The sequence below is a fragment of the Cyprinodon tularosa genome, unplaced genomic scaffold, assembly GCF_016077235.1.
Source record: "Cyprinodon tularosa strain WSP-4 unplaced genomic scaffold, ASM1607723v1 ctg94, whole genome shotgun sequence".
NCBI lineage: Eukaryota > Metazoa > Chordata > Actinopteri > Cyprinodontiformes > Cyprinodontidae > Cyprinodon > Cyprinodon tularosa.
Genome location: NW_024039718.1, coordinates 2,179,761 through 2,198,794, shown reverse-complemented (window position 1 = coordinate 2,198,794; position 19,034 = coordinate 2,179,761). Strand labels below are relative to the sequence as shown.

The window sequence follows — 19,034 nt, the reverse complement described above, 5'->3', positions numbered from 1 at the left end:
TGGCAGGCAAGTCAAACTCAGTCTGGAAGAAGTTAGCCTTTCTACATCACAAAGGGGTTTTCATTTAGCTTATGCATAATATTGTAGGTCAAGTAGTGCTGGGATTTTGGACTTTGGCACTAGATTTAAACTAGTAAACAATATTCTAACTACCCAATAGCGAATTAGAGGTTTGTTTACTTTTAATTAACTTAAGATGGTATTTTAAAATGCCAGTTTCTTCTCAGTATTTTTTCTGTCTGTGTCAAGGTGATGCCAGATTCTGCACTGATTCAACTCCCATTTGTTTAACTTATGTTTTCAATTATTTGGAAAATAATCTCACCGTGTGAATATAAGAGGATTAAATCTTTTATATTTGTAAAGGGCTGCACCACAATCAAATCGGTGCAAAGCCTGCTTTGTAACGGGGCACACTTTGTTTTGGTTTTACTAGATTTTCCAAGGTATAGGTCATTGTGAAGCCCATGTGGGTTTGCAGGTTTTTCTAAGCAATTACAGAACAGTGGGATCCTTTGTTGTCTCCCACCTGTTTTGGACCATTAGTTAAAGTCTAGTCGGCAGCTGGCCACTGATTTAAGCCAGCGGCCACAACTGGAATGAACAGTTGTTGTTTGAAGCGGACAAGCTCAGATAGCAATTATAACATGACACGACAGCGATAACTCAATATAATGCCAAGTTGTCAGTCATCAGTTCATGAGTATGAAGTTAGTCAGATGTGCGCTACATAACAGGCTATTAAATTTAGTGCAGTTCAGCTGCCAGGATGATGAACAAGGTAGTTTTATCTCTGCCTCAAGGACAGGTGTACCAGTGTCCTGTTCTGTTGTTCACTAGTAATGGCGGGATGGAGCAGGAGATGGGTGGAAGGGTTGGGGGAGTAATGCAGGTAGTGCTACCCTCTGTTCTACTGAATGAGTCTAAATGAAAGGTCTATGTTTACAGGTATGGTCTAACTGGGACCCTATTGCTCATGATACATGGATCAAGAAGTTGGATAAAAGTAGTTGAGATGAGCTTACCTCTAGAATACTGGGTTCAGCCCTTGGCATCAAATTGTGGGAGCTTGTCCAATTTGATCTCCTTCTTGTCCCTCTTTAGAGACTTTCCAGCCATTTCCCACTAGGAGGAGATTACATGGCAGCCCCAGAGCTGAATCAAGGGACTATGGATGCCCCCCAGTCTGGGAACTGCCTTGGGATAACACTAAAATGATGTTACCCTTCTGAAGAAGTTATCCTTTTGTCCAATCGCAGACAACAGTAGGGATGTAGAAGTATCAGTGGGTCAAAAAAACTGTCAATTTAAAAAAAACTAAATGTGATTGCATTTTTCCAACTCAACAATAAATTAAACAGGATTTTTTTTTTCTTGTGCAAAAGCGATACAACATTTTTGAGTGTTTAAACACTACAACCATGTTTTATATTTACATCTTTAAATTCCCATATTCTGTGTACAGAGTTTTAAATTTGAAACTTTATCAATTAGACCACATAAGCCTCATTCAGTCTTTGAAAAGCTGGATGCATTTATTAAATTGTAGAAGTGCACACCCAACTATTGCTTTTGTAAATGTTGCTGGCTTTTCTTTGTCCTATTTACAGCTAATTATTGAAACAAGCAAGAGAAACAAAAAAACATTGTTTATAAAAGACAAACGGTTTGTGTTATTTCTAATATTTTAAAGATTTTAATTGATCCACAACCAAGAAGAACAGTGGATGGATGTTATTGTGCCTTATCTTGTTACTGTCGCCATAATTCTGGGTCTGCTGCACTACCAGTCGTATTGAAGTAGAATATGTTTTGTATGAGAGACACAAAAGAAAAGTGACTGCATTCAAAAAAATCTCATAAATGTTCCTCGAGAGAAGCCGGTGTGAACTAAAATCAGTCCGTTTCAGTGTTTTTTGTTAGAATTTGTAATTCTTTTGTAAAGCTGACAGTTGTTCCCTACTGGATAAAACTTTTTTTTTTTTTAGCTCTGATAGTAAGATGATATAGTTGGCTCATAATCAACCCCTGGGATTTGTTTACTGGAGGATCATAAATGTCAGAGATTCTGTCAAAAAATGCCCTCCAGTTATTTTACTGAGGTGGGAGATAGGGAACTTCTCCCCAGGCAGTGGAATGACATGTGAACCTATAATTCTGCATTTCTCTCACACAAATCTTTATGGCAGTCAAAGTTATAGAGTATAGTTTTAAAGATTCTCTTTCCATTTTGTAGGAATTATCATAACAGGCTCTGTAAGTGGTTGGCTCTGACATGTTAAGACCAATTTGGTATTTACTGCTTGCATCTACCATCTTTATAAACTTAGAGGCAAACTCCTTTTAGACGAAAGCCGAGCATCAACAGGAAATGGCAGCAGGAACAGGAGTGCTCTGTAATGACCGTGGTATGCCATACAATCCTGTTGCATGCTTGTTTAACAGCTTCATAATTACTTTTTTTTTTCAGGAGGAAATGCAATCTATTCAAGCAAGTAATGGAAGGAATGACTGATTTCAAATGAAAGAAGCTCACAGACGCACAAACACAATGGATAATTGCATGACAATTAAAATAAACACTATAGTGAGGACAGAGCAGAAAACTTTTAAGTAAGAAACTCAGAGTTAAACTGAAGGTAAACACAAATTCCTAGTTATTTGGGAAACCAGTTGTGGTTATTGGAATCAAACATTCAAACCTTGATTAAGACACTGAATCTCTTCATGATATGTGTGTGTATGAAAGCACAAAGCAAACGGTGGAGATGTTTAATAAATAATCCTGGATGATTTTGTGTGGTGCTATAAAGGCGGCATATTGTGCTGATTTCTACAGTCTGGTTGTAATCTGATAGCACTTTAAAAAGACAAAAAAAAACAGACACTGTTGACAAGTAGATATCATCCAAAAAACACTGAAGAATAGAAATGTCTTGATAAATCTTGAGTAAAAGTGACTTTCAACATACAGATGCTTTTTCCAATTGCAAAATTCGATAAAACATTGCTAACTTTGCAAAAAAGTTTTCATCCTCACTTTAGGTGTTTTTTTGTGAAAAAGGCTTAATGCACAAAAAAGGGAGATGGAATTTTTTTTTTTCCAAATCAGCTCTGACTTCGCAAACATTTTCTTCACATGACTGATCAGCTGCTGTGGCTGGTGTTTACATGGATGTTCCCATTATGCATGAAGACATTGCTGGAAGCAACATTGCCATTTCTAACTGACATTTTAACATAAGAACAATTAGTCCAAAAACAATACATTTATTAAAACTATCCTCCACTGATCTGTGGCCCGTGCTAGTTTGCACCCTCTACTTTATGTGTATTACAGCCATTTGTGATGACATAACGTGGACAATAACGTACAACATTATGGTTTGTGGTGCTTGATTCATTTGCTTTTTAAATCAATTGGAGAAAAAATGCAAATTTGCTTTTCCTTTTCTTTTTTCTTTTTTTACTTTCAGTTGGATGGAAACATGGCAATAGCCTGTGTGATGGAAGAAAAAAAAGTGCATTGGAGTTTGTAGAGTCAGACATGATAGGCCTTAATGGTGTAATGGACAATGTTCTTGTTCTGGGTGGATCATCTAAATAAAAGGTCCTCCTGATTGTCAATCATTCTGATGACATATTTATGTGAGGCCATCCTACGTGCTCGTCCTCATTTTCACTTACCGCTGCTGAGTCTGACATAGTGGAAAAATTGCTAATCTTTTGGAAACTAAGCTCGTATGAGCGATGCAAACAGCAGCTTTTAAACAGAGCGTGCACAAGGAGAAATGGGGTTGTGCACGCTCTTGCACGCAGGTACAGGGTTATGCACGTGCATTTTCTTTTAAAGTTGAGAGGGCGGGTCTTTTCAAGAATTTGTGAAAATCCTCCACTATACCTTTAAAAGAGATCCATTACTGTTGAAGCATGGATCGATAATTATATTCCTGGGAGATGTTTATTTTAAATAACTTTTTTAAATTATTTTTTTATTACAGGATTGCCTTCAGCATTCTTCTCATTTACTTTCATACAGCAATAGTGTGTTCTGTCAGATTATTTATTTTCTTTAGGATGAAAAAAGTATTTTTCCAATTGATTTAATCAACATGTCCCTCTAGACTAGAGCTGATTTCATAAAGAAAAATTAATAAATAAAATATCGAAGTACTGAAAAGAGATTAGAAGGAGTATTAAACATATGCAGAACCCCACAGTTGTATGGAGGACCTAGAACACAGAGGCGTAGCCAGAAATTATTTATAAGGGTGTCCAGGCAATAACCAGTGTACACTGAGGGGTGGACGAAAGCGGATAGGCACCAAAACCTCACGGTCAATCTTCACCGTTCTAACAGGAAAATTAATGAGCAAAACATTCATATTTTCTAAATCAACACTATACTTTCCTACAGCCTTTGCTAAAAAATACACGCATATATTTAAACATCTGTAATTTCTAGATCAAAGGTATGGTGAGTAAAACTCAGTTTTGAGTTCTGGGGCGTAAATCTTTTCCATGGTCATTACTGACCTACTTTTATCAATGAACATTCTGCATAAAATTGATATTTACAAGCACTAATATCTACATGATTGATTATTTGATAACTTTTTTATAAAAATTGTTATTTATCTTTGATTTCACTGAAGACTCACAGATGACTTGCAGATACACATAATTTTCTCTTTACCCCATATAACATAATATCTAGTTCTGAAAAGAGCATTAGTTCTGTACTTATCATCTTTGATGTTAGTATATTAATGTGTATATCTCATCACCGAAAATTTTTTTTTTGAATATTCCACTTGGGAGTATTAGTGCTGCCACCCAATGGCGTAAATATCGATAAGCATAGACTGCAATTGCTTAGGGGGCCCCCAACCTCTTAGGGGCCCTGTCACTGACACCTGGTAGGCCCCCTACGCAATATGGACTAGGACGTTTCTTTGTAGATGTAATGGTGCGAAAAATTCATCTTAAAACCACCTTATACTAGATCAACTGAACAGACCTTATTTATACCCCAACACATGGCAGTTTTCAACATGATGGTGAGACGTTTAAACACGACACCAGTAGCAAAGCAGACAGTGGTACTTTTAATTACTATGCTAGTAACTGTGTATAGTTCATTAGACGGTTGGTAAAAAATACACTAATATATGTTTCAAACCGAAATAAATATCTTAAAAGAACAATGTATTTGAGTATTTAATTTTTGACAATACAACTTGGAATTATGGGTAATCCAGAGCGTAGATTAAAACCATAACAGTTACGTACAAAGTGTTAGCGACGATGGATACCAAAAAGAAGTTTGTGGTGGAGTATGTGGTGTTGTACTTCATATGGGGCCTACCATCTGTATTAAAGGAGGAAAAAAATGGTAGGGGTGGCCACAGGGGTGGCCAATGATTGGCTTAAGACTGATTTATACTTCGAAACCTCTGCTTAGGTGTTGCAGTGAACAAAAAGCCGTCCCCGCCCCCCCTGCAGACATTTTGCTGCACCTCTCCCAAATAGTAACTGACGCAGACAGGATGCCGGCTTGTTTTGTTTTTATGACCGAAATTGCGGAATACAACTCGTGAAGTTTGATCAGCTAGAAGATCGAGGTGCTCAAGAATGCTGGGACCCTTTTTCCACTTGGATCCCCGCTCTTTTTAGCCGTCATGTCCCTCCGTTGTCGGAATAAACCCGCCCCGACTTCCTCACCGCCTCGGCAGTATCAAGACCCACAGCATATAGCACAGACCACCCTTCAATATTTAGCATAAATTAAAAATGTCTAAGCTCACTGCAACACACTGCTGCGGGAGTATAACCAGCCCTTAAGGGTGGCCATGGCCACCCCTGGCCCCCCATCTAGCTCCGCCACTGCGGTGGCTTTTAGACCGTGAAAAAACTTGCGCAGCCACTGTTCACTATCTCACCCGCTAAATCACGCACACAATGACCTGCCACCTCGCGGCGCCGGTCACGTGGTGGATGCCGGGGAAACGGTGCGGGGCTGAGCTCTTTAGGTCACAAACAAAGTAAAAGCTGGAGCCGCGGAGATTTTTTCCAACACTTCAAGAAACACTTCCATGTGCGAGAGCAAGTGAGCGGCTCTATTACCCGGTCAGTACGCGCTTTTATGGCTTCTCTGTGCGGGACTAAACCGAAACACTGTTGGAGGGATGTGGAAGGAAAAGAAACTATTACAGGATTTAAGGAAGGAAGTGCGGAGGAGAGACGGAGCTGCCTTTTGTTTGTAAATCATAAAAGCAGGCGCTCAGCTTTAGTAGGACGGTTTTTATATATTTAATCCACATTGGACATCCCTCTCGTTTGTGTTCGATACTGGTGAAGATGAATGAAATGCTTTCACTACAAGGTGTAGGCAGTTAATTAATTAATGAATCATTGGGAGCAGCTGGGTGCAATCAATAGCTGAGGATGAATGATCACTGGAGGAGTTAGGGAGACCATTAGACTACTTAGACTTAATGCATGACTCTCCACTTTGGCACACACTGCAAAAATCTTCAAGAAGTAAGAAAAAAAATTCTTCAATCTAGTTTATTTACTCTTAATTTGAGTATGTAAATTGATTGAGTATTTTTACTCTTAAAATTAGATAATATGCACTTGTAATATGACAATGCAATTGTCTTTTCTTATTTTAAAGTTAAATGTCTTTTTCCATTTGCAAATTGTCTTACCTCCTCAATTCAAGAACAAATACACTTGTTTTAAGAAAAAAATGACTTCTAGTTATTAGATTGTTTATTGTTGACAAATAGGCTGACAAAGGGTTGTGAATAGATATTTAAATTATCGCTCAAATGTATTGTTTAATTTACTATTTAATCATTGGTTGGCTTTTTATATCAACAAATTAGATATTAGGTACTAATTAATGTACCACTAATATGTAATATTTCTGCATAAAATTGATCAATATATGTATAGTGTAAATATGATTAGTTCATGAAATAAAATTGTATTTTTTTGGTGTTGCTATATTCAGTTTTTCTCTTTCTTTTAGTCTTAAAATATTTACACATTTAAAATATTGTTCTTGATTCAAAAAAGCAAATATATTTCTACATATGATGTTTTTTTTTTTTTTTTATGCCTCTAGTTTTGGTAAGGGAGAGCGGGGCTCAAGCTGTCATGTTTTTCATAACTGTTGATTAGAAATTAACCAAAAACATTGATTGCTTTTAATAATATATCTTGATCGTGTTTGCTGAAATGTAATACAACTGCAATACTCAAAGAGTGTTTCAAAAACCGTGACTAACCAATAACACATAATGCTTTTTCCCCAAAGACAAGTAATAAGAGAGTAAGAATTATGTAACACTTACTGAAACGCATGATCTAGTATTTTATTCAATATTTACTATATGTTGGACATATAATTATTAGTTAGCTCTGTATATGCCCGATTTAAATTTTAAACTAAGGTTCCGCTGTTCTTTCTGTTTTATTTCTTCTTTTTAGTCATTACATTGGCTTATTTTCTATTACCATTCATTATTTCATATTAGTCCAAACCAAATGTTTATTATTTTTTTAAATAGCTTTCACTATTTCCTTTACTTTTGGCTCTGTCATTATACAAGTATACCTAAAATGTAAAGGAATATTTATAAAGTGCATGGTAATAGTTTATTAAATGCTATAATTGTTGAAAACTTGTTTCAATATACTGTGCTTTTAAACAGATAGTTTAGACAGTGTCTAAAGTGACTGGATGTAAACAACCAAGAATCCTTCAGAGATATGCAACAGATTTGTGTTACAGTTAACCCATCCTTACAACTTTCCCCATAAAAGATTTCAGATTTTTTTTTTTAAATGGCACCAAATACATAAAAGTGGTTTATTGTTGTGTTTTGCAAAGGTTTAAAAATGTATTTCAGAATCCTTTTTATAGTCATTGTGTAAGAATTTGCAAAAAATTTTAGAAATAGCAACTCTGGAAGGCGGTGAAAACAAGCAAATAAATACAATTCTGAACATTTGTCCCACAGATCTGTCACACAGTTGACGAAATGCAGTTTATAGTAAATAAAACAGCAAATTTGATCTCAGGATGTAAAAAAAAACACCATATAACACTCATCATACAGTTGTTGATTTTAAGTAACAAAAAAGTGACAAATCAAAAAGTTCAAGCGTCTAACCTGTAGGTAGTCATTTTTAAAAGCCTGCATTGAAATTGTAAAGAAAGATTTACAGATGTGAAGACCACATGGCCCTCTGTAACTGTCAATGAAATCCCATCAGGGTTGACAGTGAGCATACATTTCTCAGTCAACGTTTTATTCTAAATTTAGTCCAGCTCTAACTCAGAGTCTGTGAACTGTTTAGCTAGACTGCCATGACTGGCTGTGCTGTTGTGATCCTATCAAGTTAGCAGTTTGATTCACAAACTTATTAGAACTCTCCATAATCAATTATTCACCAGGGTTTAAATAATCTAAATAAAAGACATGTCGTTTTAAAGATTAGATCTAAGCCTCTTTTCTGGCCTGTCAAGCAGCATTATGCCTATATTCAGATTTTGTTTGGCAGAGGAAGACCTTATCCCAGGATACAATCAATGGAGCAGAATCCCTCATGATTGAAGGCAGGATAAATGGAACTAGCAGAGAGACATGTGACATTTTATGACCTAAACTCACCCAGTAATAAACCAATTTAAAGCTGAATTTTACCTTTCAGTTTTGCTAATTTATGCTATTTTTCCCCAAAGCCTTTTGCCATACTTTTCTAAAATGATCTCCTGTCTTCCCCATATTTAAGAGAATGAGCTTCTGTTTTATGTTCTTATTGTGTCGAAACAGAAAGCCATAGATTAAAAAAAGTTTTTTGGGAGTTAATTGTAAATGTGAGGTTACAACCACCATTTTTGGGGATAAATAATTAATTTATAAAAACCTTTTACACAATATTACTAGCAGTAAAAATATGTGCTTGTATGCTAGATCTGCTGCAGAAAAAGAGATAAACTTAGCTTTTTAAAGCGTGTTTTTTAATCTGTCATATTGATTTCTTTCCCTTGTCATTGTGGACTACAGGGGGAGAAAGAGAGCGGATGACAACCAACCATGAGACCTACCTACTTATGGCCAGCACCCAGAATGACATGGAGGATTGGGTGAAGACGATTCGGAGGGTCATCTGGGCACCTTTTGGTGGAGGTTAGCATGAATGCAGCCCTTGTTTCACTCGACCTAGAGGTCTTCAACCCTTGTCCTCTGGACCAACTGTCCTGCATGTTTTAGACTTGACTGGATGACTCCCTCATCAGCCACCTAGGGATGCAGAGGAATGCTAATCATTTATTTATGTTAGTCAGTTGTGTGGAAACAGGGGGAAAACCTAAAACATGCAGAAAAAAGGGTAAAAAAAAGACTAAGGTCCGGTAATTATTTGCATTTGCAAGAAAATAACATTTTAGCAAAACAGAATTCTTAATCGTAGAGGCGGTCAATATTAGTCACATCACACTTAACAAGAGTGAGGCACTAAATGTTGTCTCACTAGTCTTTTATGTGTTGGTGATACACTTGAAGTGGGTTTTGGCCAGATGGAAAGGACGAAAGAGTTGCAGCTAGCATGCAGCTTCATGCATCATCGTAGAAATGGGAACTCTTTCACGCAAAGGTCACTGTAAAGTACCCCAACAATGGATTCTGGACAAACAAGCTTCCGTCATGGAAAAACTGAAACCCTGGACATTGAAATGCTGTGTAGCACTGATAATCGGTTCTAGCCTTTCAGTTCTCCTGGAGTAGTTCAATTGTTTTATTTTTGAATCTTAGTTTTGATGCCCAGTCCGCCCACAGGAAACAAAAGCCGTCTAATATCAGCAATGACGAATCTGCAGTAATATGTGCGCAACCACATATTATTGTGCTGTGCCATTTGAATGTGTGGCTTAAAGCTGAATAAAGAAATACCCATTCGGCTACCTGCGACGCTGTTGATGGGATTATGTTATGCAAAGAACAGCGTATGGCCGACATAATTAAACATTGCTTAATTCATGTTTGACCTAACCTTGTGCTGCAAGCTGGGTTGTCACAAGATCTGAGTTTTCAGTCCTACAAAAAACCCATCTTGAATGACTCCTGTTAATATGTCCTTCTCGTAACCATGCAAAGTAGGACCAATGACATTCCAGCAGTGTTTGCCTTGCCAAGGCATTATAAACATTTTAAGCTAGAATAGCAACAATTTCTCATTTTAAAAAAGGAGCCAAGAGAAGCACTTTGAGCATTTGTAGATGTGAAAAATGTCTGCGCTTATCTTCCGACAAGATTTGGAAAAAGTTTAATTTATCTGCTAGTTGTAAAACATCACGACTTGCTGCTACGATTGGCTGAAAGCATATTATGGAAGGCGGGTACTCGCTGGCACGTCACCAAACCAGCTCAAAGTATTCTACTAAACATCCCTCCTTTTCATGGACAGACTGAACGGCAGCCATTGCAGATTGATAACTGCACATCCAATCTGACTACTGTCAGGTTATGTTTGACCTGCTGCTGTTCTGCTGTAGATCCTTTTTCTTCACAGTGCACCTTCTACATTCAAAACAGTGCCTTTTTTATACTTATTCTATGTATTCCTTTACATCTTAACAGTAACCTGTCTTGTTGTGGATAGAATGGAAAACACTTTAATCTCAATCTGCCATACTTAATAATAATTATTAGCTTAGCTTGATGAAATAATTTTTATTTCAGTTCATTTAGTTTCAGATTATAAAACCCACTCACTGAGGGACTGAATATGACATCTGATCATTGCTTTGTCCATTAAAGTAAAACAGCCCTACTTTCACTTCTAGTTGAATTGAACTGAGGGGCAGTAAATGATGCTGAGAATATAAACTCTGTTAGGAGGCAGCTGAGCACCTCACCACAAACCCAATCAGGTAAATACAAATAGGGAAATAGTTATATACGGCATAAGTACCTGAAGCATCAGACACTGGATATACACTATATTGCCAAAAGTATTTGCTCACCCATCCAAATTATTGGAATCAGGTGTTCCAATCACTTCCATGGCCACAGGTGTATAAATTCAAGCACCTAGGCATGCAGACTGTTTTTACAAACATTTGTGAAAGAATGGGTCGCTCTCAGGAGCTCAGTGAATTCCAGCGTGGAACTGTGATAGGATGCCACCTGTGCAACAAATCCAGTCGTGAAATTTCCTCGCTCCTAAATATTCCACAGTCAACTGTCAGCTGTATTATAAGAAAATGGAAGTGTTTGGGAACGACAGCAACTCAGCCACGAAGTGGTAGGCCACGTAAACTGACGGAGCGGGGTCAGCGGATGCTGAAGCGCATAGTGCGAAGAGGTCGCCAACTTTCTGCAGAGTCAATCACTACAGACCTCCAAACTTCATGTGGCCTTCAGATTAGCTCAAGAACAGTGCGCAGAGAGCTTCATGGAATGGGTTTCCATGGTCGAGCAGCTGCATCCAAGCCATACATCACCAAGTGCAATGCAAAGCGTCGGATGCGGTGGTGTAAAGCACGCCGCCACTGGACTCTAGAGCAGTGGAGACGCGTTCTCTGGAGTGACGAATCGCGCTTCTCCATCTGGCAATCTGATGGACGGGTCTGGGTTTGGCGGTTGCCAGGAGAACGGTACTTGTCTGACTGCATTGTGCCAAGTGTAAAGTTTGGTGGAGGGGGGATTATGGTGTGGGGTTGTTTTTCAGGAGCTGGGCTGGGAACTCTGAATGCTTCAGCATACCAAGACATTTTGGACAATTCCATGCTCCCAACTTTGTGGGAACAGTTTGGAGCTGGCCCCTTCCTCTTCCAACATGACTGTGCACCAGTGCACAAAGCAAGGTCCATAAAGACATGGATGACAGAGTCTGGTGTGGATGAACTTGACTGGCCTGCACAGAGTCCTGACCTCAACCCGATAGAACACCTTTGGGATGAATTAGAGCGGAGACTGAGAGCCAGGCCTTCTCGTCCAACATCAGTGTGCGACCTCACAAATGCGCTTCTGGAAGAATGGTCAAAAATTCCCATAAACACACTCCTAAACCTTGTGGACAGCCTTCCCAGAAGAGTTGAAGCTGTTCTAGCTGCAAAGGGTGGACCGACGTCATATTGAACCCTATGGATTAGGAACGGGATGTCACTTAAGCTCATATGTGAGTCAAGGCAGGTGAGCAAATACTTTTGGCAATATAGTGTATTTAAATGTGTTTTAAAATGTTTTCAAAGTAAAAGCTCTATGTGAGAATGTAACTGGGGAAAGAAAATCCATAAATATATTAGAGTTCACACAGGTTTGATATTTATATACTGACAATAACAATTTGACCCTTGACATATTCCATCACTTTTTGGAATTGAATTTTAGCTTAAGACCCTGTAAACCTTTTTGTTCTAAAACTAGAAAAGTTTGATTGACTTAAATTTCTTATTTAACGTGCAAAGAAAGGACCAGGTCTTAGGAAACGGATCATGATTTCATTGGTTCTGGGCTAGTTGCGTCCTTCGAAATGCCGCAAGTTATCGTTACACAGAAGAGGAGCTTTTCTCGTTTCCTGATCGTTAAGATCAGTAGTGATTATAGCACCATTCACAATATTGTCTTTTTTTTCCATTGCCTCTTCTAAAAAAATTACAACTAGTATGTAAATGAAACCAGCAAATACCCGGTCCCTGAAAAAGCTATAGGCATTTATGCAGTAATTGTTCTCTGACTTTGTTGAAGTTAGTGTGCTGATTATTGAGTCTCCTGCCGGCTGGCGAGTCTTATTATTGACTGGCCTAGATTATGCTTTGGAGGCACACAAGTACAGCATTTGTAACCAGACAGGCGGTTTAGGCGGCCCTCACTGATGAACAGAATAGATGAGGCAGAGTTGGCCCCTCTGTTTTCAGTGCAGGGAGTTTGATGTCTATTGCAGTTGACTGCTCTTCAAAAGGACGAGCCATTTGTCAAAGATGCCACAGGAAAGGTGGCTCCATGTTTGAGCCGAGCCGGGCTTCCCCTCACTCTGACACACATAGACATGCATACAGAGAGCACAGACAGACTTTAGCCATTTTGCAGCGGCAGCAGTGATCGACTGAGACCTGAGAGGCTGAATAGGACTGCTGCAATATTTAAAAGTTTGAACGGACTGCTGGACAAAGAGAGAGGGCTCAAAACCAAGTCCCGTTAACTGGAGTCCTCCAGACAGTACCGATCAACGGGGAAACAGGAAGGACAGTGATTGGAGATCGTAGAAAAAAATGTGCAGCTGTGGATTCTCTATCTGGATCCTTGGAGATTTGTTTCATGGTAATTACATTTCTGCTTTTAGTAATGGGGACACTTTTAAGGGTTCTTTTTTTAAGTTCACTAGAATTTTTTCAGATGAAGTTATTCATCATTTGTTTTTGTACAAAGCCATTTTTGTACTGAACAGAGAAAGAAATTACTGTCCTTCTTTCTTTAGTTTCTTGCTGGCTACGAAGCAAATTACCCCTGGTGACAACAAAGTTCATGATATCTACAATAAACTGTTTATATAGATAACTACAGATGAATACTCAGAATTAAACATGAACATTTCTTCTTTGTTAAATTTTGCCTTCAACCATTAACTATTTAACCAGTTTATGGCTTGGGGTTACATTCTGAATATATCTGTAACTTGTAAAACTAAATTTTTCTGAGCTATAGTTGTTGAAGAAACTAAGAAAATAATTACCAAAGTCATTGGAAGTAGTGCAGTTTTACTTTAGCTGTATTGCTGGTATAAATCATATTCTACGGTGCATTCGTCAGAGAGATTTAGTCAGCTTTTATTTTGTTCTAAAGCTTTCCTTCCATTAGAACATGCCTGATATTTTTTTCACTTTTCTAAGGTCTGAGCTTTAGCTCCTATTCTTTATGAACAGCAAGACCTTATAATGCATTTAGCAAATAATGCTTTATTTCTCTTTTATGTAAAGTCATTCACAGCTTATGTCCATGAAAACTTGATCTGACTATGTGTTAAAGACATATTTTCACAATAAAAACAAAATGAAACACCAGTTGTACAAATTTTCATTCCACATGGATTTTTGCCTGGGAGGAGCAACTATGTGTGACTGACAGGGACTGAAAGTGTTGATGAAACCTTCAAGCTATTGCAGAGTATCAGTCCTATGTGATGAAGGTCTGCTGCTAGAACAACCTGTCCAGAAGGAAAAGGAAACATGCATGAAAGAAACACTCAGAAGCATTAGCTGTTAGATGTGACCCGGTGAAAACATTCCTTCACTCATAACTTGAACATCTGGAGGGATCAAATTGTGTTCAGTCACTTTCTATTATTTAGACATTTGTTTGGTTGTCAGTCCAGGAGTTTCCATGGTTTATGTTTTGGAAAACATTGGCTGATCCTTGTTTTGAAGGTAAAACAAAAACTTTAAGGATTTTTTTTATGAATTTGGGTCAACCATTATTTTGCTTACAAGTAAATGAGAACTTTTTGTACTATCTGACAGTAAAAGGGAAATTAATGCATTCTATGTATTGCTTCCCTGCTTTTGTTTTCTTTCATAACTTTTAATAAAGATCTTTTATCTGACCACACCTCTGCTGTGTGGTCATACTACAACTTTATCAATGAGTTTAGAGAGGTGGGTTTAGCAGCAAACATAATGCAGTTACTAAATGCTTAACAAGAAGAGATAAATCTCTGTGATCTATGATAAATCCATTAAGAAATGTTTTTTGAGTGCTTGCATTATGACGTTGGCCCCTGATAATCTTTTTCTAATTTGGCCAGTGAGACTCCTGGTACCGTGTCCATGTGTCTGTATGTGTGCGAATAGCTAGTCTCTATCTAAAGCCTCAAAAAGTATGCAGATCCAAATCTCTTTAGAAGACCTCCTTAATCCCTTCTGTTGATACATACACATGAGCTGCAATAAGATTGTGTAAATAAATGCTTTTGTTGGAGATTTTTGCTGATTTCAGACCAGTTCCAATATCAGACCAGGGCATCCCTTGTTTAAATAGATGTTTAAATTAAGAGATGTGCATTGATCCTTCAGTATTGGTGCACGTATGCTGGGCATGTTACACCTAAATGTTTTATATATTTTGTAAAATATACTGGAAGCAACCTACCAATCTGGTCATTAATGGTTAGTAAGGTGATGTCCAGTCATTATTTTCGTACAACGTTTTGTCTTTCTGTACCCTTAAAAAACTGATAGATGCACAACATTGCGACTGGGGCTTAGGAAACATTGTGAGCTACTGTACCAGTCATACTGGTGCATCTAAAATGTAGGTGAAATATTGAGGCCTGAGATGTGCCGTCAAATTTCACTACAAATCAATGGTTTGTAATTTAAAACTGTAACAAGACAGAATAATATTCCCAAAAAACATATTGAAATTGGTTTTGGAGCAAATGAAGCAGGTAAAATGTATCTCGGTATAGGCCCAACCAGGGGTGTGGGAAAAAAAATCTATTTGGCAGTATATGGTGATTTTTGGCTGTCCAATATAATATCCATCTTTCAGTGCCTAATAATGATTTTAATAAAGCAAAACGAGGGAAAATAGGCAAACTCTGCACTGCCACTCTGGCAGATAGCGCTGTGGAGCCCTTTTCCTTTGCGGCGCAGCTCCATATCTGTAGTTGAAGCAGTCACAGTGGAAGACGTGGATAATTGATCAATATCTTCTGATGAACATATACAGTACTTGTTTTTTTATCTATACATTTAATTTTGATAGCTTGGAAAAATATCGCAATACATAGTGATACTGCAATATGGTTATAGTTTCGCTTCGTGACCCAGGTATCATGATGCATATCATATCGCAAATCACCTACCAAAACTCACGCCTAGGCCCAACTTCAACTCCATTAGGAATTTGTGCATTAGATTCAAAGCACCACCTGAGCTACAAAGCCAGCTAATTTACATGTGATCTAGGAATTGAGCCAAGAGGGCTGGTCCAAAATCCATGCCATTTTATACTTGAAGCTTGTCAATAGCTTTGGAGGAAAAATTCTTGAGGTTTAGTTTGCAAATGGACATTAAAAATAATACGAAAGGAGCTCGATGTTTATGAGCCTGTTAATCTTTTGTGGATTAGAGAACTTGTTTATCAAAATATCACTTTCCCTCACACCTTAGCAATTAACAATTTTCATATGTTTCAGGGATCTTTGGCCAGAAGCTGGAGGAGACGGTGCGGTATGAGCGCCGGTTTGGGAACAAGCTCGCCCCAATGCTAGTTGAGCAGTGCGTAGACTTCATTCGCCAGTGGGGGCTTCAAGAAGAGGGTCTATTCAGACTCCCAGGACAGGCGAATCTTGTTAAAGAGCTGCAGGATGCCTTCGACTGTGGGGAGAAGCCATCATTTGATTGGTGAGGAGAAAACACAAGAATACAAACTCAATATGCAGAGATATACAGCTTGTATTTACCTAAACTAAATCTAATTTAAATCTAAATCCCTTTATTGTCCCACAATGGGGAAATTCACTCTCTGCATTTAACCCATCCCCTTGGGGAGCAGTGCGGTGCCCAGGAAGCAGTGTGGGGTTAAGGGTCTTGCTCAGGGACCCAGAGTGGAGCCTGTGGGGATCGACCCGGGTACTTGCAACCTTCTCAGAGAACAAGAGCACTGCTCTAACCGCTAGGCCAACACTCCCCAGTGTACCTGTGATGCAGAGTGTTAGTTTGAATACGAAAGCATGAATATTTCTCAATTTACTGTAAAGATGAATTGGTCTAATCAAATACTTCTGTTGGTATATATAAATGAAAAAAGAAACTGCACTAATCCATGCATAACATTAATTATAGGTTCTTCATCTTTACCCGAACTATCTATACATTTTTTTGTCAGGGTGATGCATAAAGGACAGAATGTGAAATACAGGTTTTCATTATCTTTATTTAGCCGCTCTTTGGCAATGACTCCATCCTCCTCCTCCCTGATTAGACTTCATAACCTCCTGCCGGCATCACCACCTGCCCCTAGTTGGATCACTATCATCTCATAATCCAAGTCGTTTTTTCATGGAAGATCATCCAAACAAGCCAGTGCTTGCTGCACTTCTCTTTTAGTAACCCTCAAATTCCAGGTTTCCTGTTTATTTTGTTTGTTTGTATAGTGCAGAGATTTAACGAAACACATATAAGCAATAAAGAATAGAGCATTTTTTCTCAATTACCTCTTGAGTTTATTCAAACAATATAGATAGATAGATAGATAGATAGATAGATAGATAGATAGATAGATAGATAGATAGAATAGTAATATAATCAAGAGAGAGTATTTGCTGTTTTAGTAACATATAGTTAGATATGTCAATAAAAAAAGCAAGTAAGATTTGCAAATACCCCAGCAGTCTGGTGTGTGGATAATTAATACCAGGTGACCAAAGGGCTCATTGTGTAACACAGGTAATAAGATTTTAGGGACCTGTTATACAGAGTGAGTATAAATCTCAGTACTTCAGGCTAAACAGAGTCTAAATCTTGCAAAGTGGGAATACAGGAGTGCTTATATAAATAACAGTTGGCTGGAACAGGTTTTTTGATTTATTTTTTTTTGCTATGAACACAATTCTAAATGTTTGATTTTTCAGTATGAAGAAATACACACTAAGATGTGGAGATGACAACATTTTTAACAGCTTTATTTTATGAGAACCTTTGTTTATTTGTTTGGAAATAAAAACGTGGCTTCGTCTCAGAGTTTAATTCTAGTTTTAGAAAAAATAAATCTAACTTAATAGACTTGAATGCAACCTGCAGCACCAGAGGTCTAGGGTATGCATGAGTATGTATGCATTTATTGAGGTATGCAGATGAAATTAAAGGAATCACTGAATTCAACATCCTGCTTAGAATCACAAAAATCTAAAAAACACCTGATGGTTCTATCCTAAAACCTTTGACATAAAGGGCTTAGATCTTTTTTGATAAATGATTTTGATAAATCTGTTCTTGGAACTCCTAGAAATTTTATTAGCACACTTGAGGGTAGCAGGTCGGTACACTGATATTAAACCAATACACAAACTTTTTATGAGCGCAATGGCGGAAGACACTGTGTTTTTCAAACACATTGACTTACGTATTTGCTGATATATGTGAGAAAATGGTCTTTTAGAGCAGGGTTTCTTAACCCTGGTCCTCAGGGCAAAGCGTCCTACATGTTGTTTCCCTGCCGTCGCACACCTGACCTGAATGAAAAGGTAATTTACAGGTTTTACCTGGATCCTCTGGAACCTCTAGAGATTATTATGTACAAAATATATCCATGAACATTATGGAAAAACCTTGTCCTCTTCGTCAGGCCGCCAAAGAGAACCTGTGTCTTCAAGACTGCTACAAGAGATTCTTCCTGGGCCAGCCTCTGTCTACAACAACTCATTAAAATAAATATTAAAAGAGAAAACTATTAGTTATAAAAATATAAGTATTCCTTGGGTTCCCCTTTTCATCCCTTGTAAAATTTTAACATCTAAGAAAATACTTAATAAAGCCTGGCCAATAAGAGAAAACCCAACACAGCAGAATAGTAATATGCAGTAGTGCAGCGGACACGGAGGGAAACTGGTCAGTGTGTCAAGTGAGGCACAAAGTCAGCTCCTCATACATGTGTTTCACATGAAACCAATACATTTTACTTAATTATCGATCTCTATTGCCGCCTTCTTGGAGTTTCATGTTGATATTGAACAGAAATGTGATGGTATAGAAATTCTTATCACAAAAGAATCTCTCTTTGTTTAGAAGCTTTATGCCATAGATAATATTACAGTCCCAGTATTCTCACTATCTTTTCTTTTTACAGTAACACAGACGTGCATACGGTAGCTTCCCTACTGAAGCTGTACCTCAGAGAGCTACCTGAGCCAGTCATCCCCTTCATGAAATATGAAGAGTTCCTGGCCAACGCAAAACTCCTGGGCAAAGATGATGAAATGGTAGGAAATATGAAATAAAGTTTCTCTTTTTACCT

General features: G+C 37.9%; 1 protein-coding gene across 8 annotated transcripts in view; it reads left to right on the top strand.

The window, feature by feature from the left end:
* arhgap24 (Rho GTPase activating protein 24) overlaps positions 1–19,034 on the top strand; it is an 82,402-nt gene that overhangs the window by 54,518 nt on the left and 8,850 nt on the right. For 6 of the 8 annotated variants that reach the window (XM_038275017.1, XM_038275014.1, XM_038275022.1 and 3 more), the window contains 3 exons: positions 9,084–9,206; positions 16,216–16,423; positions 18,867–18,999. In XM_038275017.1, the coding sequence (XP_038130945.1) occupies positions 9,084–9,206; positions 16,216–16,423; positions 18,867–18,999 (464 nt within the window). Of the gene's footprint in view, positions 1–5,973; positions 6,130–9,083; positions 9,207–13,124; positions 13,341–16,215; positions 16,424–18,866; positions 19,000–19,034 lie in introns of those variants that run through there. The other 2 variants (XM_038275021.1, XM_038275023.1) reach the window with 2 other exon arrangements.